The 24,095-nt window shown below is 41.1% G+C and overlaps 1 protein-coding gene and 2 long non-coding RNA genes across 4 annotated transcripts; 1 reads left to right on the top strand and 2 right to left on the bottom strand.

Moving 5' to 3' along the window:
* Positions 1-370: 370 nt before the first annotated feature.
* On the bottom strand, positions 371-7,660 carry LOC126588212 (protein FIZZY-RELATED 2-like). Its single transcript, XM_050253285.1, has 4 exons — positions 7,205-7,660; positions 6,951-7,097; positions 6,643-6,747; positions 371-656 (listed from the first exon to the last, which is right to left on the bottom strand). The coding sequence occupies exons 1-3, from the start codon at positions 7,358-7,360 to the stop codon at positions 6,688-6,690; spliced, it is 363 nt and encodes a 120-aa protein (XP_050109242.1). The 5' UTR covers positions 7,361-7,660; the 3' UTR covers positions 371-656; positions 6,643-6,687.
* Positions 7,661-9,562: 1,902 nt separating this feature from the next.
* LOC126588215 (uncharacterized) lies at positions 9,563-11,962 on the top strand. Its single transcript, XR_007611370.1, has 2 exons — positions 9,563-10,074; positions 10,887-11,962. It is a non-coding gene; the product is annotated as an uncharacterized LOC126588215 (long non-coding RNA).
* A 4,693-nt stretch (positions 11,963-16,655) lies between these two features.
* Positions 16,656-17,885, bottom strand: LOC126588216 (uncharacterized). Of its 2 annotated transcripts, none has more exons than XR_007611371.1 (3): positions 17,703-17,885; positions 17,499-17,619; positions 16,656-17,104 (listed from the first exon to the last, which is right to left on the bottom strand). It is a non-coding gene; the product is annotated as an uncharacterized LOC126588216 (long non-coding RNA). The 2 variants fall into 2 exon arrangements; XR_007611372.1 differs by having other exon boundaries at positions 16,656-17,119.
* Positions 17,886-24,095: the final 6,210 nt, after the last annotated feature.

Here is a 24,095-nt window from a genome sequence, read left to right on the forward strand (position 1 = left end):
TAAGCATATAGTACACATGGTGTACATATCATGTGCATGTCGTGCGCATACAGTGTATATAGTGTGTATTTACATATTTGGTACTATTCGCATTAAGGTAGTTTAGGACATGGTAGGCACTCAAGATAACAAGTATCCATAGTCCTCATGTTTATTATCCTATAATAATTAGCAAATACAATGCACAACTATATTACATTGCTTAACATTCTAGTCGTTGTTGATAATTTATGGTTGTCATAGTCCAACGCATTCAGCTAAAGGTACTGAGCAGTTAATTCATTCAATGGAAAAATAGAGATAATACAATCAAAGCATCGAGTACATTAACATTCAATTCAACTATCTTTTGCAGAGTAAAGTAATATGGTTTTGTACCATGAGAAGTGGATGGATAAACTTAAGCATATTTAGTAATTACAAAAGAATCATTTACATAGGCATTCTTTCTAAAAATAAAATTCCCAATTTATAATAACTTGAGCTATATTTATTATAATAGCACAAGTTTTACAGATTTGATCTTTTTCAATATAGAGCTGTAAACAATTGTTTTATGTTACATTCAAAACAAAGGAAACAAATAACGAGATGGGAAAGCGTTAAAGAAGAGAAAATAGAACCTTTTTGAACTGGCAATCTCCAAAGGCGCCATCCTATGTGACAACACAACATGTTTCAATTAGATTCAGATAGAAGTAATAAAACATGAATTACATGCACAAGAAATCTTATACAACAACAACAACAACAACAAAGCCTTTTCCCACTAAGTGGGGTCGGCTATATGAATCCTAGAACGCCATTGCGCTCGGTTTTGTGTCATGTCCTCCGTTAGATCCAAGTACTCTAAATCTTTTCTTAGAGTCTCTTCCAAAGTTTTCCTAGGTCTTCCTCTACCCCTTTGGCCCTGAACCTCTGTCCCGTAGTCACATCTTCGAACCGGAGCGTCAGTCGGCCTTCTTTGCACATGTCCAAATCATCGGAGCCGATTTTCTCTCATCTTTCCTACAATTTCGGCTACTCCTACTTTACCTCGGATATCCTCATTCCCAATCTTATCCTTTCTCGTGTGCCCACACATCCCACGAAGCATCCTCATCTCCGCTACACCCATTTTGTGTACGTGTTGATGCTTCATCGCCCAACATTTTGTGCCATACAACATCGCTGGCCTTATTGCCGTCCTATAAAATTTTCCCTTGAGCTTCAGTGGCCTACGACGGTCACACAACACGCCGGATGCACTCTTACACTTCATCCATCCAGCTCGTATTCTATGGTTGAGATCTCCATCTAATTCTCCGTTCTCTTGCAAGATAGATCCTAGGTAGCGAAAATGGTCGCTTTTTGTGATCTTCGCTAGATTGCTCCGGTCATTAGTGTGGATAAGTATATAAATGGATAGAGATAGGAAAGCAAACACAAGATGTACGTGGTTCACCCAGATTGGCTACGTCCACGGAATAGAAGAGTTCTCATTAATTGTGAAGGGTTTACACAAGTACATAGGTTCAAGCTCTCCTTTAGTGAGTACAAGTGAATGATTTAGTACAAATGACATTAGGAAATATTGTGGGAGAATGATCTCGTAATCACGAAACTTCTAAGTATCGGAGTGTGGTGTCGTCTTGACTTGCCTTATCTGTCTCATAGGTAGATGTGGCATCTTCTCTGGAAGTACTCTTCCTCCATCCAGGGGTGGTATCTTTAACTGGTGGAGATGCACAAGGTAATGTATCAATTTCACTTGAAGCTTACTTGTAGTCTCAGGCTTGGTCAAGCGCGATACAAACCATGTAGTAGGAGTCCCCCAAGTCGCCGAGCTAGGGGGTCTGCTGAAAGAGGTGACAGACAAGGTAAGCAATCAGAGCTCCGACTGATTGTTCACCTTCTCCCCATCTTGCAGCAGCATGAAGGATAAAGAGAAGAAAAATGAGAAGAGATGATATGAGATACTTTTGCTTTTGAAGAAGTAACTTTCCACAGGCTTATTCTTGAACTGAGCTGGAGGGTTTTCTGGTTTCCTCCAGAGTATAAGGCCGACTGAAGAATTTGAGGGTCAAAACAAGTCCATCAAATCTAGAGTACGTTCCACCCTGCTGATATGGGATACTTTTGCTTTTGACAGAGTAATGGATGTATCGGCACGTGTGCTGTTACGCTTGTCTCCACATGCTTCCTTGTATCCTTCGCACTTGCCCTATCTGTTCCTCAAGCAGATGCGGAATCTTCCCTGGAAACATAAGATGTTGAAGATGAGTACTCGAGAGCAATGCCAGGTAAGTAATCAGGTAAGGGGTTCCAGGCAGTCAGTTCCTGGCTGGAAGCTTGATTCCAAGTGCTGACTGATTGCTCTCTTTCTCCTTGTCTTGCAGGTAAAAACAAGGCCAAAGGAAAAGGCAGGGAAAAAGCATGATATGGGATACTCTTGCTTTTAACCCTGATGATATGAGATATTCTTGCTCTAGTATAGCTTGTTTGCAGAGGTATTATCGGGGGGAAAGAAAGCTGAATATTTCGAAAGGCTTCGTTGGGAGTGCCCTCTCAGATATGATGAAGGGTTGAGCATTTTTGCAGGTCTGCCTGTCCGTTGGGGATGGAGGTCGACATATATAGGAGTCTCCCTAACAACAAGTAGTAATGCTATTCCTTTACCCTGCTTGGTCATAGCACGGTAGTGGGAGCTGCCAGTTTCACATGTTTTAACTCTGTCAGAGCACTTTGAAAAAGTGGTCTGTGGTATCTGGCTCTCGAGATTCGGAGAACGATGCCTCTTCGATTTTTGAGAAAGCAATCATGCTGGGGGTCTGGCTCTCGAGATTCGTAGAGCAGTGTCTCTTCGATTTTTGAGGAAGTAATCATGTTGGGAGTCTGGCTCTCGAGATTCGGAGGGCGGTGCCTCTTCGATTTTGGAGCAAGCAATCCTGTTGGGAGTGTTGTCTCGAATGTGAGTAAAGGTTGGGCATGTTTGCTAGTCTACCTTGCCACGAAGCACAAAGGTTGACACACAGGGACTTTCCAATTATCCAGCAATGGTACTGTTCCTTTACCCTCTCTTCGCTTTTGAGAAAGTAGTCATGTTGGGAGTCTGGCTCTCGAGATTCGGAGGACGGTGCCTCTTCGATTTTGGAGCAAGCAATCTTGTTGGGAGTGTTTTCTCGAAAGTGAGTAAAGGTTGGGCATGTTTGCTAGTCTACCTTGCCACGAAGCACAGAGGTTGACACACAGGGACTTTCCAATTATCCAGCAGTGGTACTGTTCCTTTACCCTTGTGGGTAATAATATGGTAGCTAGACCTTCAAAATTTATGTGTCTAAACTTTGTTAGTGCTGTTTCTTTGCTATTCTTTTACCTTTCTTGGTCAGAGCGATGTAGTGGGAGCTGCAAGCTTCACGTGCTCAACTTTGGCAGAGAACTTTGGCAAAGTTATCTGTGGTACCCATGAGCTATTGTTGCGTGTGGGAAGTGGGTGATTGAACAGTAAGATTCATGTGCTTTCTACTTCACCAGAAGTCTTCGACAGAATGCCCATAATTTCTGCAAAGCTGAGTGTGCGTGTGACAGGTGCTGACAAGGCTAGAAAAGTAGGTGCCTCTTCGATTTCTGAGATCGGCCCTCGTGGTCTCTAAGCAGCCCAGCTTTTGAGAAAGCGAGCGCCTCTTCGATTGATTCGGAGAACGATGCCTCATCGATTTTTGATAAAGCAATCATGCTGGGGGTCTGGCTCTCGAAGATTCGGGGAGCAGTGTCTCTTCGATTTTTGAGAAAGTAATCACGTTGGGAGTCTGGCTCTCGAGATTCGGAGGGCGGTGCCTCTTCGATTTTGGAGCAAGCAATCTTGTTGGGAGTGTTTTCTCGAATGTGAGTAAAGGTTGGGCATGTTTGCTAGTCTACCTTGCCACGAAGCACAGAGGTTGACACACAGGGACTTTCCAATTATCCAGCAATGGTACTGTTCCTTTACCCTCTCTTCGATTTTTAGGAAAGTAGTCATGTTGGGAGTCTGGCTCTCGAGATTCGAAGGACGGTGCCTCTTCGATTTTGGAGCAAGCAATCTTATTGGGAGTGTTTTCTCGAATGTGAGTAAAGGTTGGGCATGTTTGCTAGTCTACCTTGCCACGAAGCACAGAGGTTGACACACAGGGACTTTCCAATTATCCAGCAGTGGTACTGTTCCTTTACCCTTGTGGGTAATAATATGGTAGCTAGACCTTCAAAATTTATGGGTCTAAACTTTGTTAGTGTTGTTTCTTTGCTATTCTTTTACCCTTCTTGGTCAGAGCGATGTAGTGGGAGCTGCAAGCTTCACGTGCTCAACTTTGGCAGAGAACTTTGGCAAAGTTATCTGTGGTACCCATGAGCTATTGTTGCGTGTGGGAAGTGAGTGATTGAACAGTAAGATTCATGTGTTTTCTACTTCCCCAGAAGTCTTCGACAGAATGCCCATAATTTCTGCAAAGCTGAGTGTGCGTGTGACGGGTGCTGACAAGGCTGGAAAAGTAGGTGCCTCTTCAATTTCTGAGATCGGCCCTCGTGGTCTCTGGGGAGCCCAGCTTTTGAGAAAGCGAGCGCCTCTTCGATTTCTGAGATCGGCCTTCGTGGTCTTTGAGCAGCCCAACTTTTGAGAAAGCAAACGCCTCTTCGATTTCTGAGATCAACCCTCGTGATCTCTAAGCAGCCTAGCTTTTGAGAAAGCAAACGCCTCTTCGATTTCTGAGCAGGCGCCTCTTCGATTTCTGAAGCTCCGTCGAGTGCAGATTTTTATAGAGGCTGACATTAAGTTCCAAAGCACACTTGAATCTCCACCAGTAGAAGCTTCATTCTTGCACTTCTAAGATCTTGATTTGTCCGACCTCTTCTCTCTTCAACACCTTTGAAAATGTCTGGCCCCTCCGACCGTCGTTTTGACTTGAACCTTGTTGAAGAGGCAGCCCCGCCTTCTCCAGACAACATATGGCGCCCATCTTTCGTCTCCCCTACTGGTCCTCTTACCGTTGGGGATTCCGTGATGAAGAATGATATGACCGCTGCGGTGGTGGCCAGGAACCTTCTCACTCCCAAAGATAACAGACTACTTTCCAAACGGTCTGATGAGTTAGCTGTTAAGGATTCGCTGGCTCTCAGTGTTCAGTGTGCAGGTTCTGTGTCTAATATGGCCCAACGCCTATTTGCTCGAACCCGCCAAGTTGAATCCTTGGCGGCTGAAGTGATGAGTCTCAAACAGGAGATTAGAGGGCTCAAGCATGAGAATAAACAGTTGCACCGGCTCGCACATGACTATGCTACAAACATGAAGAGGAAGCTTGACCAGATGAAGGAAACTGATGGTCAGGTTTTACTTGATCATCAGAGATTTGTGGGTTTGTTCCAAAGGCATTTATTGCCTTCGTCTTCTGGGGCTGTACCGCGTAATGAAGCTCCGAATGATCAACCTCTGATGCCTCCTCCTTCTAGGGTTCTGTCCAGTACTGAGGCTCCAAATGATCTCCCTCCGGTGCCTTCTCTTTCTGGGGCTCTACCGACTGCTGAGACTTCTCCTAAGCAACCTTTGTGAAGGCTCCGTCTTGTGTGTTTATTTTGACTCATGTATATGTACATATTTGTAGCTGATCGGGGATATCAATAAATAAGTTTTCCTTCATTTCAACGTATTGTGTTAAATACACCAAAGCCTTCTTCGCTAAGTTCTTTGAATTTTCTTTTGTTGAAGCTTGTATGTTGAAGCTTTCTGAGTGGAGCATGTAGGTTGGGGTAGTGTTCCCTTAATTTCCCGAGTGAGGAAAACTTATCGGTTGGAGACTTGGAAAATCCAAGTCACTGAGTGGGATCAGCTATATGAATCTTAGAACGCCATTGTGCTCGATCCTGTGTCATGTCCTTCATTAGATCCAAGTACTCTAAGTCTTTTCTTAGAGTCTCTTCCAAAGTTTTCCTAGGTCTTCCTCTACCCCTTCGGCCCTGAACCTCTGTCCCATAGTCGCATCTTCTAATCGGAGCGTCAGTAGGCCTTCTTTGCACATGTCCAAACCACCGTAACCGATTTTCTCTCATCTTTCCTTCAATTTCGGCTACTCCTACTTTACCCCGGATATCCTCATTCCTAATCTTATCCTTTCTCGTGTGCCCACACATCCAACGAAGCATCCTCATCTCCGCTACACCCATTTTGTGTACGTGTTGATGTTTCACCGCCCAACATTCTGTGCCATACAGCATCGCCGGAGGAAGAATGAAATCATCAGTCCCTCCAAAAGTAGCAGACATAAAAAGAATGTAAACTCAACTACGTCTGAATCCCACTTTACATATACGCAACCCTTAACTTCTGAATACAAGCATGCTCATGTAGGCTCCTGTGCATAGGTGGCTTCGGGTTCCCTAGTTAAAACAATCTCTTTTAGATGACATGCTCCACAAGTTACGCAGTACATATAAGTATTTCAAACATTATGTTGTTTGAGGATCGTATTCCCCATATTAAAGTCACAAACTTGTTGCTCAAACACCTACACTGTGTTGTTGCAACTACACTTGTAATTCCACTTTGCAATATTATAAATATAAAAATAAGATCTCAATTTCAAATCTCTAAGAATGCAGCATGTCTATCAGATATGAATGGGTACAAGTTTCTCTTACTTGGACTTTCCCATTGCTAGTTCCAACTGCAAGATGAGTTCCACGTTAACCCCAGAAAACGGAACATACACTATCATCAATCCCCAAGTCACATAACTTAGTTAACTGCAAATAACATTCAATCATAAAGTCAAAAAATATTACATCGGCAAAGACTCAAGGTGATCAATTTCATACATACACCAAGAAAAAACACAAACACATGATCGAACAACAGTTATAGTCATTAAAAGGTTGCGACTTGTGACATCGAATTACAACAACAATGTTAAAATTAGAAAGAGAAGCAAAGTAAAGCTAGAGATTACCTTGCTACTACAACTAGAGATTACCTTGCTACTACAAGCATTCCATAAATAAACAAAATTTCCCAACCCAACAACAAGCACATTGTGCGAAGACCAATCAACAAAATTCGAGTATAAATCGTCCTGCAAAGCAGTTGTATCCAAAACCTGAACAAGAAACAAAATTTCCGTAGATAAAAAAAAACCCAATTCACAATATTCAAAATCCAATCAAACCCAAATCGCCAAAAGACTAGAAAAGTGATGAAAGTCACCTTATAAGGCGACTGATCGCGAACCTTCTGAGGAGCCTTGACCAGGCTATGGTGAACTCTGATGACCACATCATGGAACCCGAAAGGGGAAAGCGAGTGCATTGATCGGCGAGTCTCGGTCTTGAACCGGAAGATGTTGGGGCTGAGCGGGTTCATCTGAATCGCGCTCCTTTTCTCAAGAGTCGCCGGATGAACGATGCCATCTGGGCATGCACGAACTTACCGCCTGAACAGGTTTACCGTGCTACGTCCCATTGGGGCAATGGTCGCCGGACTGCCCTGGACTCTCCTAACAGTATTAACATTTCATGAGATCATAAAATTAAATGCAAATAAAGGATTGCATTGGATCAGCCAACTAAGTCACCGCCACCTCCGTTTGAATCCAATCAAGCAACCAAGATTTTCCACGGATCCAATTTGATGGATTAAAGGGTTGTAGTCAAAATTAGGATTTGGTGGGATTTTAATATATTTTAAAATCAGGGTGTATTCAACTAAGAATTTGAAAGAGGATTTTAAAAGAGTTTAAAATTATGGTGTAGTCATATTAAGATTTGAGAGGATTTTAAAGAATACATCCAAATTCATCAGTAGTCAATTAAATTATTTACAAAGTCCACCCAAGTCTAGTTGTAGTGAGAATCCTAAAGATTTGCTAGGATTTCAATAAATTGTGGATTTTGATATATTTGAGAGTGAGTGGTATAAATATCATAAGAATCCTAATCCTCCCCCTCTTATTTCTTTTCACATAGAAGAATACCCTTTCTCATCTCATACTTCATCTTCTTCGTACTCATCCATCGTGGATATTTTTTTAACAAGTTCAAATTCGTAAACAAATAGTACAAATTGTAGGTTTTCTGAGTTTTTCCCTTAAAGAAAAAAAAAATCTCAAATCCCTAAATTCAAAATCCTCTATCAGTTGCGTTCTCCAGCATCTCAAGAGCATCCTCAACTCTCCCTTCTCTGCACAACCCTCCAAGTATCACATTGGAAGTCACGGTATCAGCTCTGTCGACTTTGTCACCATGGCAAAACCCATTAACCAAAATGTTGTAAGCTAGGACATCGGGCAAAATTTGGTCCTTTGAGGTTACACATTTTAACAACTCCATTGCTTCTGTGAGTCTTCCACTTTCATGGAACCAGCCAAGAGAGTTGAGTACCTAATCAAATTAGGGTAAGCAATTTTGGACCTTTTCATTTCCTTCAAAACCCCAAAAGTAAAATCAAGATCCCCATTCTTGCAATGGTGCTTAATCAAGATGTTGACAATGCATCTCAACTCTGAGAGGAGGAGCAATGACGGAAAAGAAAAAAAAAATTAGGGTTTCAATTGTATAGAATTGGAGATGTTAATTCCAACCGTTGGATTTCATTAAAAATGCTTTTAGTGTGATTCTCAACTTTTACAAAATCATAAGAAATCCAAGAAAGAATCCATACAAATCTGTAATAGGAATCCATATAAAATCGGTCAAAATCCATATGGAATGGTAAAGTCTATTAAAATCCATTTAAAATCTGTCACCTACAAAAAGTCTATTAAAATCTTCTGAAATCCAAATTGACTACACCCCTAATTTCGACGAAATTCTCTAGTGAAAAAATGGGGAAGAGATCCTCTCAAGATATCTCCTACCAAAGTCACCCAATCTATTAAATTGGGCCCTTGAAATTTAATCAAATGGCTAAAATTATTATAACTTTTAAAAAGGCCCATGTTTGCAGTCGTTGGATCAAATTTCAAGGGCCTGGATTAATGAATTTGGTGGATTTGGTGGGAGAGATCCAGAGAGGATCTCTTCCCGAAAAAATGCTATAGAAAGCTAGGGTGTGACAAATTGGGACCCAATACTTTCTGGATGACACACAAACCCTCAATGGATTTTTTCTAACAACCAAGTATATCCAGCATATTTTTTTCAGCCACTTAATACTACGGTCTTGTGGTATTCATTTTTACTTAGAAGTGAGAGATCTTAGGTTCGAATCTCGTGGATGGCGAATTCGATACCAAATTAGGTTACTCATTGTGTGGCTTAGTCGAACCCCCTCCCCTTAGTGTAAAAAATATCGATGTACTAAAAAAAATACTATTGTATTTCTCTTCACTTGTAAGTGAGAGATCTTAGATTCGATTCTCGTCAAGAACGGATTTAAACCACATTACTCCAAACCTATTGTGAGACTTAACCCATTCCTCCATCTTTTCAGTGTAGATAATATCATTTGTCAAACATCATTACATATTTTTTTTAAAACAACTAAGAACGATGTACATTGGACAAAAATAAAAAAATAATAATAAATCGAAAGAAAAATTTTGACAAAAAATCCAAACCCAGTGCCTGCAGCTGAAAAACTTGGGTAGCAGCCGACCTCCCTTTCACTGGGCATTTTTTTTCATGCCTATCGCCAAACCAATCCCTCATTTGCTTATCCCTTTCCACCTACACACCATCAACACTCGTTTTCTCAACTCAACTTATAGATTTTTACAGAGGCAACAATTCAATTCAATTCAAGAATTTAAGCAGCGCAGAAGATCAGCAAGACATTGAGCACAAGAAACAAAGCAAAGATGACAGGGTTGGTTAGCGCAAATTTGCCAAAAGAGTCAATTCTGGTTCATCTTCTTGCCCTTTCGGTGATGGGTTTTGTCGTTATAGCTCACAAGAGATTGCCAGAGGTTTCGACAGTGCAGAATGACCACCCAAATGCGCCCCCTGCATTCTACATTCTTGGGGATTCCTCTGTCGATTGCTGAGACAACACGCTGTTTTACCCGCTCGTTCACAGCTCTCTCTCCTTGTATTCCTGCAACGGTTCTTCTGATGCGAGTCTCATTCCTCATCTTCTCGGTAACTCTTATTACTCTCACTCCTTCTCTTTTTAATATAAAATCTGGTTTTCATGCGTTTTATTTTCATGTTCTTTTTGCTGGTGTGTTTAGTTGCTTCATTATACTTGTTCCCACTTACTTTTCCTTCCGAGGACGTTGAAAACCTGTTTGTTTTGGGATTGGGAAAAAACATTTACTGATTGATTAGATACCATCTATATATGTCTTGAGGGTGCAAGTGTAGCTGTTTTTCTTGTCTTTCCTTCGTTATGCAGTTGCTCTCCTCGTACTGGTCTGGTCATTTCATATTATCACCTACGCTCATTTCATATTATCACCTATGCTAGCATAGATTATGTTGGTGTTCGGTATTATAACCAGTTATGCACTTCATTCCTGACCAGTAATACGCTCTGCCTCGGTTCGATCAATGTTTAGGCTCTTGACATAAACCTAAACGCAATCTATGTCATTGGGTATGGAGGATGTTCTTTCTACATATTGGGATTGAACATGCAACTATTATTTGATTTATTTCATAGTTGGAATCTGTCTCATATGACCCCTTGGTTCTGGACAATTGATGGCGGTATGCAGCTTGTCCATGTCACCATTTCTTGTAGATGACAGCTCTCACTGAAGGAGAGTTCTCTTTACCCTAACTCCTTTTGTATAACAAGGCTAATAATTGTTTCGTTCTTTTTGGGGTTTTTGTTCTTTCCAAAATTAGAAGCTGAACAAACGGTACTAAGTCATGAAGGTTGATGCGTTTCTTAGCATTCGACACTTTGTTGGTGTCAGGACTTTTACGGACGTGTTTGATCCCTGCAGGTGAAAACGGTTGTTTTTGATAAAACAGGACTCGGGCAGTTGGGAAACCCGTAGTAGGCAATGCTGTGCTCTTCTCCAATTACTTAATGGAGGAGTTCTTCACTCGACGAACATTACAAGCTGTTACTGGCGATAATTGGGCTACAGCGGCAGCCATTGGGAAGGAGGTTGCCATTGATAAGGTGTATGCTGAGACAGATCCAGTAGGGAAAGCTGATAGAATCAAAGAATTACAGGTACGATTATATAATAGTTACAGGGGTGGTGTGAATGGATTACAAACTAGCTAGCTCCACAAGTAATTTTATTCTGGTTTTGAACGCTGATTGAGGATTACTAAATTATATTTCAAATGACTTATCTAGAGTAAACTAATCTTATAGAAATCTTCAAACTCATTTTTCTGTATCAAGTTTGTTTCTGACTTGATATGTGATTACAATTGATGAGTCCATATTATATTACATATTTTACTCTAATCCTAGTTTATTTTAGAAGAATTTTGATACTTTGAATTGTATTTTCAACATAGGTCTTTCGACTTCCTCTAGGAAAAGTGTGATTAAATGGATGAATTTTGAAGTAATTCCAAGTAGAGGACGTTCGCGAGTCGCTTAGCTTGTTTGTGTCAAAATATCATATTTTCCACCAAGCGGTTATTTTCTGGCGATAGAATTAAGGAGCAATGCACGGTACTGGAAAAGTGACATTTTGGGCTCGATTGCAAGTTTTGGAGCCCTGGTCTATTTTGGATTGGCCCCTTATGGATATGTGTTCAGATTATTCTAATCTTTAAAACAAGCTATCATGGCCCATTTGTTAGATGGCAGATTTCTCTATGTTTGACTAGAAGATTGTTTCCTAGTTTATCTTAATTTGTTTTGTTTTCTAGTTTTATTTTAAGACATTTTCTAGGTAAGGTTTTATTTTGTAGTATTATAAATAAGGTTATTTAGCCATTAGGGTTGGGAACGCACTACAATGGAGAATCCAGCTTAGATAACTTTGATGGTTGAAGTTTATTTTCTAGGTGTTTTCTATCTCTATTCTTAATAATATTTTGTTTTATGATTGTTCGTAACTAGCCTCTTTTGCTCGGGTCAGGCCACAAGTCTTAGCAAGAATATGTAGTTTCTTTTCAATTTACTTATGATATTATGCATGCATATGTTTTGAATTATTAATCACCATAATTAAACTATCTAAGTGTCTTAGTGATTCGCGACTATTAGGATATTTTGAAAAGTGATTTGATGCAATTTTGGTCGGAAGGTTCCTTGAAATTGGCATTGGCTTCTTGTGGTTAATAATTATAATTTCACTTAGGATGAACACCACGTCTTAAAGGTTGCATGGTTTTTCAAAGAGTTTTCACAAAACTTAATAAGTCTTTTGACACATCCCGACCCGAAATGTCCACTTGGACTCCGAATCGAGTTGTGCTGGGCGACACCTGAATGATGACGAAGCCATAAAGTGTAGTGTAGTGGAAAAAAGATGTGAATAAATTTAAACCTAAAAGTACCTAATCAAAAGAGTGCGCGGGTGAGCGGGATTGAATCCATTTCACACATGATGTCAGAGCATAAGACAATATAGTAAATAGGATGAGGGTTATACCACTGAAGATAACCATCTTCTAAGATTTGCCAAAATCCTCGTTTACACGTAAACACAGCTACTAAACCTAGAGGGGCGAAAAACAAAGTTGAGCGGGTCAGCAAAACAACGTTTGTAAGAAAAACCTTTATCTTCGAACATAGTAACCCCTCGCTGTAAAACAAGTATAGTTTTCGTAAAACATACTATATAAGTATGAAAATCAAGTGCATGCCAAATGTAAGTCTAAAAGTATGCCACAACAGATATTCTCAACAACAATATAGATATAATTATGTGCTGTAATCTATACTAACATGTCAGTCAGAGTCACCTAATGTGACTTGTACGACTGCACCCATCGCTCATCTGTTTATGATAACACATCGAGTCAGGACTGCCTAGTGCAGTCTGTACGACAAGCTAGGTGTGATAATAACACTCTAGTGCTACGATCACGTGAAGCTTGCACTAGGCGTAGTCACCATCGAGTCGGAATCCCTTATTGTGGTATGTACGACAAGCTAACACCTACTTGGATCCAAGGCGAGTGTGCGGTGCCGGGGGGTGAACATACACGTGAAGGCTAGCCTGGCCTCGGGCTGAGCACTCACCTAGGGTGTAGAAATGATGAGCAGACTATAGATATGCGTGCCAATAAGTCTCAATCATTAAATCAATCACATAACCTTACCTGAACTTACCTGCACGTCCCACGCTCACCTTAGCATTTCAAACCGTTCACAACAATCATGTGCATGTAAAATGCATATGGGTATGCCATGATATTGAGTAAAAACCCAAAACATAATATAGGATTTTGAAATATAAAAATCATGGCATAACATGCATAATTCATTTAAAACATTTATGGAAACTATAACTATGTATAGGTATAAAAACAAACTGCCCACTCACAGATACGCAGTAAAAACAAAGTCCCCGAGCCTTGCTTGATCCCGTATGTCCTCAGGATACGTTTCCCCTAAACGTGAATTTACTAATTCAATTAGTTTAATAACACATATACGGAAACTTAAATAAAACCTCTGTCGATTGCTCGAACATAGGGTTTGAATATACGAAATTGATCTACTCGACGTCACGGACCCACACATGTCGACCACACGCTGGCCAGAGGCCGGACGCGCCGCCACCCGCCGCACGCGCCAAAGACCCACGTGAGATCACGTGCGCCCACGCACCTACGAGTACAGCTGTATTCGCCTTCCTCACGAGTTCTTGCGTTTTGCAGGTTGACGGTCCAACTTCCAGAGCTCCTAACGAGCTCGATTCTCAACCAAAAACAATTCTATAAAGACAAAATTAAAGCTATGAATGTAATGAATCGATCCATATTCACAGAAAGTTCAAATGTGGTTCGTGTTGTCCAGGAATTTGGCCTAAAAGTGGCCAAATGGCCACGGTAAAAAATTTCCAAAAACCAAGATTTTTCATCCTAACTTTGAAGGTTGATTTCTAGTTCGAAACTTAACCATTTCTAATGTTCTACCTATGTAGTTAAAGCTTGTAATGAGGAGAACAAGATCATACCAAAATCAAGGCTCAACAGAGGCCGAACACGAACGGAAAATAGATCTGAAAGTGGCTCGACGACCACGGTTTCTTTTTCCAAAATCTGGGGAACACTCTTCCCGAGATTCGATCTACAATTTAAACCACCCATAAACCCCCTAATTACGACTAGAACAACATCGAGATTTGAGATCCAAGGGTTCCAAAGTTACCTTGGTTGTGTACGGTGGAAGGTTGCCATGAAAATGGCAAATGGAGGTAATGGTTGGTCTTCTTCCTGGCCTAGTGTACAAGTGCTGAAGTTTTGCTTCCATTATGTCTCAGGTTTGAAGGCTGGTATTCGTTGAGATGGTGAGTTTGATGATGATCAAGCATGTGTATGAGTATGTTTGCAGAGAAGGAGAGAGTGGTCTCGGTTTATAGAGAGAAGGAAGAAGAGAGAGAGAGAGAGGAAATGAAGAGTTTTGATTGCTTGAGTGTAAGTGTGGGTGAAGAAATCTGATTGGGTGCATGATTGACAAATGGGAAGTGACCCAAGAAGAAGGGAGAGTTGACAAGATCCGAAAAATGGGAAGAAAAGGCACGGGGGAGTGGTGGAGGTATGGGGCGTGGGCCCCAGATGTATCACAAAGCAACATATTACAATACCTCTAACACATAATTATCTGTTTCTCTCGGTATTTGATGTTTCGTAAAATTTTAACCGTAGCTCCGATTTCGATTCTCTATACGCCCGCACGTTTGTAACGTTGAGTACTTCGAGAAAACGTTAAAAGGATGTTTCATACGTCTCCCAATAAGATGGTCAACAAAAGTCAACACCTTCGTCTCTAGGGCATTTTCGTCAATTCATGCTTTTAAAATTCATAAAATCGTAAAATTAGGGACGGGTTGTCACATCTTTCATGTTCATGTTTGATTCGAACGTCCGGACAGGTTGCATGTCAGATATACATTCTATGTTGGAGGTTCCAAGTATGATATATATTAGGAAAACCTAACCTTTAAAATATGCATGGATAATTCATAAGTAATTGAGAGAATTACGTAGAATTGTAAAGGTGACGGCGGAATCTAGTGTTGAAATTGATTTTCAAAACTATTTTCTTTAGAAAGGGATCCTCTCCGGATACCTTCCTCCTAATCCTAGGGATCCACCAATCCGGGCCATTGAAATTTAATCCAACGGCTAAAGTTATTATAACTTTTAAAGTGGGCCCCTGTTTGTAGTCATTGGATCAAATTTCAATAGTCCGGATTGGTGGATCCCTAGGATTAGGAGGAAGGGATCCGAAGAGGATCCCATTCCTTTTTCTTTTATTTGCTTTGCCAATTTATTTAATTGTTTTTAGTTAAATTCGTTTTTTGTTGCAGTCCTATTAGATTAGGAATATGATTGTGTAAATCCTAGTGTATCTAGGGATATCTTGGAATATTCCCTAGGGTTAGATATTATCCTGTTAGAGTTGTAAAATTATTTGGGTAATAATTTAACCTTCCCTAGATATAACACACACCCTCACAAACACATATCTCTTTTTGTGCTGGCCCCTCTCTCCCTAGATATAACACACACCCTCACAAACAATATTTTTAATATTTTAGGTCATAAAATCAACCTTTTCTAAACTTTTTTTTTCTTTTCAAATAATTAATTAAGAGTTGGTTTTAACACTACTACAATATTAGCTAAGGTGGCGGATTTAGAAAAATAATGTTGGATAAATTATATCCGACACATTATTTAATTAGTGGCGGATATTATAAAAATAATGTCGGTTATATCCGACATAAATTCCTAGCGGATAATTACTGGCTGATAATTATTGACGAATATTATAAAACTCATGTCGGTTATAACCGACATAAATTACTGGCGGATAATTACTGACGGATTGACACACCCCGATCCGGAGGATCCAGGTGTGCTGGCCGTCACGTGAGCGTGACGTAACCATAAGCGCGACACGGAAGCAAAACAACAACATAGATCAGCAGAAATTCAAACCCAACTCAAGCATAACCACCTACGAACATAACCGGACGAGTTATAAAGTAAACACATAAGTTCAGAGCATAGGTTAACTGCAATCAATTAGGACTAAAATAAAAATACATCACCCTCAGGTGAGTCCTACATGTCGAGAGTCTGTCAGAAAGCCGGAAAAAGACCTCGAGAGCCACCAACCGTTAACTAGAACCTGGAGGGGCGCAAAACAAAATGAGTGGGTCAATAAAAATCAAATAGTTTTCCAAAAAAGTTCATTAAAAACAATTCTATCCCCTCGCCGTAAAAACCTGTATACTTTCCCAGAAAATAGTATATATACATATATATATACGCAACATCATCACTCAGCACATATCCAACATCATAATATCTCAGAAATGATATGCCATGCCCAAAATATAATCAGAATGCATCAATAATAGTCAGGTGAAATGTAAATCAACCGGAGACCCTACAATGGTCCTGTACGGCTGATTCTAAAGCTCAACATCCAACCCAACCGGAGTCACCTCTGTGACCTGTACGGTTCAACTCTGCACGTCACTCGGAACTACACATAGTAGTCTGTACAATGACAGGTGTATAATTACGCTCTAGTGCTTCTCTCATTAGTCATCGGCGCGCATAACTAAGGTCACCCACTAGTTGGAATCACATCTAGTGATCTGTACAACTAGCATGTCGGAACCCTCACATGGTCTGTACGACATCCACCTACTTGGATTCAAGACGAGCGTGCGGTGTGGTGAATAACAATATAAGCACTATCACTTAGGTGCAGGTTATGAGCTTTCAATGCAATTCAATATAAATAACTCAACTGAAAAATTAATAAACTCACCTGATCGTCCACCACGTCATTTCACATATATATGCATCAATACTCAAGCTAGATTATCTCAATAATTTCATGCATAGCAATTAATTCATATTTTCATATAAACACGTATTTTCTGGGAAAAATAAATGTATATAGGTAAATACGAAATCAAAACTGCCCACTCACTAATAAGTCGACGGGTCGTAACCCCCTGGCGTCCTTGGATGCGGTCGTCCTCGGAATACGTCTCACCTATATGCGAAACAACTATAAAAACGTTAATTTTAAACACATCACCAATTTTTCGAAATAACTTCTCATACGATACTCAATTTGGGTATATGAATATACCACATCGACCTACTCGACGTCACGAGCGTCGGGAAATTTTTAGAAAAATTTTAGGAGGTCTCACGCGCCCCCACGCGCCGCGCGTGGCACGGGTCCACGCGCCCCCCACGCGCATCATCCCCTACCTCGGCTCGCCGGACTGGTTTTTCCGGCGGCCGGATTCCGGCCAACTTTAAAACTTATTGTTCTCCTTCGTTTTTCACCCATTTTCTTCGTATTTTATATCAAATTGAAGCCCCAAACATGTAGAATCACGTTGGACTAGTTTTAGGGTCTAAAAATCAAGAAATCTCACCGGGAAAATTTCAAGAATTCGGCCAACTTTGAAACCCACGATCCCGACGTCCAAAACTCTCCAACGAACGTCCCCGAGCTTCCTTAGGACCTCCTAAAGCTCGTTGTGAGCTTGGATTGTCCTAAAAATCATCCAACATAAAGTTCATGAATAGTGCCATTTTCGGACCTCGGGTTTTAACTGTGAAAACGAAGGAGTTCTTACCTGAAAATGGTGTCTTTGAGTTCGTAGGACACTCACGAACACGATGGTACTAACTTCCACGTCGATCCACCAAGTTTGGGGTGGTTTTGGGTTCGTCCGTATAGTTTTTGGGTGAGAGAGAGTGAGAGAGGGTCGGGGTAGAGGAGAGAGAGGGTGCACGGGTTAGGGAGAAAGGAATGAGGGTTTGTGATGTCTCAAAATGATCTCCACCATCCATTACATCCCTAACCAATTTAACCAAATTAATTTTAATAAACTAACTTACTTACATATATATCACTCAAACTTGATTAATATTTAAACCAAGACCATGCCACATATGTACGCACCTTAGTAACGTCAAGGGCATTTCCGTTATTTCACATTCCCGTCAACAGTACCTCCGGGACGGGCTGTGACACGGATATTATAAAACTCCTATCGGTTATAATTGACAGTATTTTTGAATTTTAAAAAAAAATATTTTTGACAGATTCTGGCGGTTTTTAAGTTAATGGTGGCGGTTATAACCGACAAAAAGTGATTATTTTATTATTTTAGTATTATGGCGGTTATTATTTTAGTATTGTGTCGGTTATAAATGACAGAAATTCACTTTACGCCAACCGCTTTTCAATTTGTTGTTCTTTCAGATTTCATTTTCTTCCTCATCTTTATTTTACTCATTTTCTCTTCATCTTCAATCTTTCTCTTCTCTTCCCCTCAATTTGTAAGTTTTTCAATTCTTTTGCTTCATATTTTAAAATGTTATATTGATTAAAAATAAATAAATAAACAAATGGTTTAAATATTTTTTTCTTTCACTCACGGTCCGGTTACCTAATCTCCTAATGTTATTTTTTTTGTGATTTTTTACACATGCTATCTCGGAGTATATACAAACATATTTGATGGTTGGATCGTTGAAACTAGTTTCGTAGAATGTCCTATCAAATTGATAGATTTAACAAACACTTAAGAGTTAATGTTATACTTCCATTAAGTATAAAAAATTATCCACTAGTGTAAATATTTTAAATTGAAGATCGAATTTGTTCAATGCATTCTTATAGGGTCGAGGAGTGTAGCTGTAAAAAATCATCAAAATCAGAGCTAAAATAACCGTTAAACTGTGATTTTTCGTTTATAACCGTCGAAAACATTTGTTTTGTTACCTAATTTCTGAATGTTTGTTTTTTGTGATTTTTTAGGTATGCAATCTCGGAGTGTGTACAAACAAGTTTGACGGTTAGATCATTGAAAAAAGTTTTGTAAAATGTGTATCCCGTCAAAATGGTAGATTAAATAAACACTTAGGAGTTAATGTTATACTTCCATTAAGTATAAAATAAGATTTTGTGGTATCCACTAGTGTAAATATTTTAAATTGAAGATCAAATTTATTCATTGCATTCTTAGAGGGTCGATGAGTGTAGATGTAAAAAATCATTAAAATTGGAGCTAAAATAAACCATTAAATTGTGATTTTTCGTTTCTAACCGTCTGTAGACATTGAAATTTCGGTGAAATAAATGTTGACCAATAGTTACAATTTTAACGCTCACGTGTCACATAAATTATACACATACCGTGTGACTAAACGAAAAATCAAAATAAATCGGAAAAGTCATCAAACAAGACACGTGTCAACACATGGCAGAAACGATTTATTTTATCTGAATATTATATTCAAAATTAGGCATTGGAAAATTCTATAAATAGAAGTCATTTCATTCATTATAGGGGAATAGAGGAGGAATTGAGATATACATTTCTCTACTCCCAAATTGGAAGAGAATTCCCTAAATCCTTGAAGCTTTGAAGTTCTAAAGCTTTCAAGCATCCAACCTTCTAAAGCCCCCAAGAAAATCCCGAAGGATCAAGAAAGCTCTCTTCGTTCTTCGTCAAATCCTTCTTCAAGATCAAGCCCTGACGGCCCTTGAAGAACTTTCACCAATTTAAGATCAAGCCCCGACGGCCCTTGAAGAAAGTGTTCATTGTTCATCATCCATTCATCCTAAGATCAAGCCCCAACGGCCCTTTGGATCAACAACATCAAAAAATCCACACATCCAACTGTTCTTCAAGATCAAGCCCAAAAGCCCATTGAAGAAATCAGCACAACTGTTCTTCAAGATTAAGCCCAAAAGCCCCTTGAAGATCCGTTAATCAACCGTCAAGATCAAGCCCCAACGGCCCTTGAAGAAACTTTCAATCGTTCATCCAATATCAAAGCCTCAACGGCCCTTAGATCAATCGCACATCCACAGATCAACACCTTACGGAGATCGAATCAGAGGATCAAATTTGAGAGTGATTGTAACCCCAAAATCATTAATACAAAATATTATTTTGTACACGTGTTCTTGTCTCGTTTGTTTTCAGGAATTTCCGTGTTTACAAATTTGGCACGCCCAGTGGGACCATCTCTACCTCTCATCTCTTTCTTCATTCAAGGAATCCAAACACACCTCAAAGTCAATGGCATCAAGCAAGGGACAAGCCGTTTTCGCAACCACCAAGGGAAGGATCCTGAGCACTTTTGCCGCGAACGGACAATCCATTAGCGCCAAAACCACTCCTCAACATGCCACTTCAAAGTTGGTGCTGCTAAAGGAGCAAGGGGAGCATCAAAGGCACGAGTCCGTCATCAACCTGACCTCGTTGGGGGCACCAAAGCATGCTGATAAGGCACACAAGATGACATCCCAAAGCAGCCAACGACGTTCTTTGTCAACATCCTGGATGTCTAAAGGAAAGTCACGTCTATTGGTTGCATAAGTCATGACCATCGGCGTTACCTTAATTGAAGAACAACTGGCTCAAATGAACGAAGAGATCGCAAGGCTAACATGGACTGTGGAAGAAAAAGACTTGCAAATCGCTGCACTCGTCAGCCGACTGGAGCCACAGGACGGTGAGAACCCTGACCCAAAGATTGATTCACTAAAGAGAGGAGCTGGCGAAGAAGAGGAGCCTCTGGCGATGGAAGCCGAAGAAAAGCTGGAGCCAGACCAAGCAGTGGCGCTTATGGGATATCTCTCTATCCAGCAACTGCAGGAGATGATCGCCAGCACCATCAAGGCGCAGTACAAAGGAAGCTCACATGACTCCGAACTATACTCAAAGCCTTACTACAAGAAGATTGACGCTTTGAAGATGCCGAGGGGTTATCAGCCACCAAAATTCATGCAGTTCGATGGAAAAGGAAACCCAAAGCAACATGTGGCCCATTTCATTGAAACCTGCAGCAATGCTACCTCGTCAAGTAGTTTGTGCGCTCGCTGAAAGGTAACGCCTTTGACTGGTACACCGACCTTGAGCCCGAATCTGTCAACAGTTGGGATCAGCTAGAGAGGGAGTTCCTCAACCGCTTCTACAGCACCCGCCGCACTGTAAGCATGCTGGAGCTGACAAGTATGAAGCAATGGAAAGATGAGCCAGTCGTGGACTATATCAACCGATGGCGTACTCTAAACCTCGACTGCAATGATAGGCTTTCGGAGATCTACTTAATTAAGATGTGCGTCCAAGGCATGCAATGGGGGTTACACTATATCCTTCAAGGCATCAAACCACGGACCTTCGAGGAATTAGCCACCCGCGCCCATGACATGGAGTTGAGCATCGCCCATCATGGGAAGAAAGAACCGATCGTCGACTACAAAAACGACAAAGTTTTTGGGCCGAAGGTGGAGAAGGCTGCGTGGAAACTTACCAAGGAAGCAATGACGATCAACACAGTTCCCGTCAAAATCTCTACACGAGGCAAGGCGATTCAAACCGAAGCTTTTCGTGATCAAGAGATGCGTAGACGCACTTTGAAGGAGCTTGAGGAGAAGACTTATCCATTCCCCGACTCTGATGTGGTTGCCATGTTGAAAGACTTGCTTGACAAAAAGGTGATCGACCTACCTGAGTGCAGACGACTAGAAGAAATGAATCGTACTGACAGTCCAAGGTACAGTAAATTCCACTGCTTCATCAGTCATCCGACGAAAAAATGCTTCATGTTGAAAGATCTCATCATAAAGCTGGCTCAGAAAGGAATCATTGAGCTAGATCTTAACAATGTGGTGAAGTCAAATTATACCACCATCACTTCTGGCTTTGTCGACTTAAACTCTTCACCTTAATCGCTGGGGGCATGCTAAAAAACCATGCCAGTCAAGCAAAGTAAAGTTGAGGGATGGATTCAGGTCACTTCGAAGAAACTACACAAGAAGCATACGTCTCCTCCACAAGTTCACCAATCGGAAAAGGGGCAAAACAATTATCATCAACCTCCGAAGTGATGTGAAAATGTTGAGAATGATGAAACTTTGACACGAAGATCATCCATCCCCATCACAATGCGCGATTTCTTCCTCAAAGACTTCTTCAATCACTCGGTCAAGACTCCTTGCTACGAGGATTGCAAGGAATGCCTCTCCAAGATCGTTTAACAAATTCAAAAGCTCCTCGTTCGCACGAGCCTAAAAGGCGACAACTAAAGCTCATTGCCTGCACGAGTTGAAATTGCAAACGGCACCAAAATGCTCCTTGCCTGCATGAGTTGAAACTGCAAACAACACCAAAAATCTCCTGGCCCACAAGAGCATAAACTACGTATGGCACAAAAAAAATGTATTTGAACTACGTTTTGACTTGATCTCTTCTTTGGAGGGGTACGTAGGCAGCTCGAACATTCAACTTCGAGTTTAGTCATATCAAAATAAAAAAAATAAGATTTTATTAAATGTTTGACTATTGAAGAGTCAATTTTATTACAGAAGGCAACAAATTTTGTACCAAAAAAAAACTTAAAAAAATTAAAATAAAATAAATAAATAAATCAGAAGATGGAAGCTCTTCTTCGCACCCCGCTCTTTCATTCTCTTCTAATCTAGGCCCAGGCCCAGCAGGAAGACCTCAAGGCCGGTGACAAAACACCCACCAAATCCAAATGGAATACCCACAAGCTCAAGGCCTCAAGAATTCAGAGAGACCAACCCGCCAAGCCTAAGGCCGAGTCTCTGTCCCCTCGCTGCAACTCTCTGGCTCACATGGTGACAGTCTGCTTCCTTTCCAAAACCAGTAAGCCCAGCTACAAATCCAACCCAAGCAGCCATGTTTCAGAAGCCCACTAGTCCTCAAGGCCCCAGAAGCTCTAAAACAAGCCTCCCACGAGCTACAGACCCACCCGAGTCCTGACTCAGCCAAGTCAAACTCACCCACCACCATTTACCACCACCCACATTACTCACGGACTCACAAGCAGCAAGCGAAGCAATGATGAAGGTGATAGAGAAGATCCATGAGTCATTGGTGGATGAGAAGAAGGTGATTTTCTCCTTCGAGTTCTTCCCCCCAAAGACCGAGGATGGCGTCGAGAATCTCTTGGAGAGGATGGACCGGATGGTTGCCCACGACCCTGCCTTCTGCGACGCTCTGAGAGCCTGTTAACCCCTGCACCAGAACCGTCGTCACAGGCATCATAAAATGCTGGCGGGTCGACAACATATCCGAATTGCCATTTGGGTCGGGTTTCTCTGGCGAAATTTCCAAAGCCACCATTCGAGTTCGATGCTGGGGCAAAGCAACCGCGTGGCGGAATATGTTCTAACACATAAGAGATTGTTGCAATTTGCAGAAGACCCTGCTAATCAGCCTGCCTCTGAAGTTCGCTCTGTGCAAGTTTTATCCTGTTTTCAATGGAAATTCTGTTGACTAGGCCAATCCGGAGAAATCACCCTGGTCCATCTACTGCAACTCCGGCGATCGAGTTTGGACCAGATCCATCAAGCTCATTTTCTCCTCCATCACCAACAACTCGATACTCGAGTCATTCACTGCCCACAACAAGCACAATAAAGAGTCGTCACTGTCGTTTGGAGTCTAAGATCGAATCTTGTTTCCCGATCACGTGCTTCACATTGTGCCCAATCGGTTTTGCCACTCATACTGAGGATGAGACCTCACCACTAAACCCAACCCACAACTACCTCATGTCAAGCTTCATGCTCTCCGTCTTGAACCGACGCACTTGGTGTTTTGAATATGTGAAAATGTGCTTGATAGTAACTAGAAGCCAGATCTCGAACCCATCATTCGCGTTGTCTCCAAGCCTCAAAACCTTTGCTGCGCAAGGTGGATTGGCGCACATACAGAGACAGAGACCTTGTTTTCTTCTGGATTTGGATTTTGGTGAAGGTTCAGTAACTTTGAGGGGTTGGAGTCAGTGTGGGTCACTGCTATGAGGTGCTGAAGGAGAATGAAGGTGGACCTGCTTGTCGTGCTACCTCTGGTTGATGTGAAGATGTGTTGTCGCGAGTTCAAATTGGGCAGCAGCTTAAAATCCAAACAGCGAGTTCAAACGAAACTGTGGGTTGCTGTGATCTTTTTCTTGCAGCCTTCTGTGACACATCCTCATCA

The sequence above is a fragment of the Malus sylvestris genome, chromosome 11 (assembly GCF_916048215.2).
Source record: "Malus sylvestris chromosome 11, drMalSylv7.2, whole genome shotgun sequence".
Lineage (NCBI taxonomy): Eukaryota > Viridiplantae > Streptophyta > Magnoliopsida > Rosales > Rosaceae > Malus > Malus sylvestris.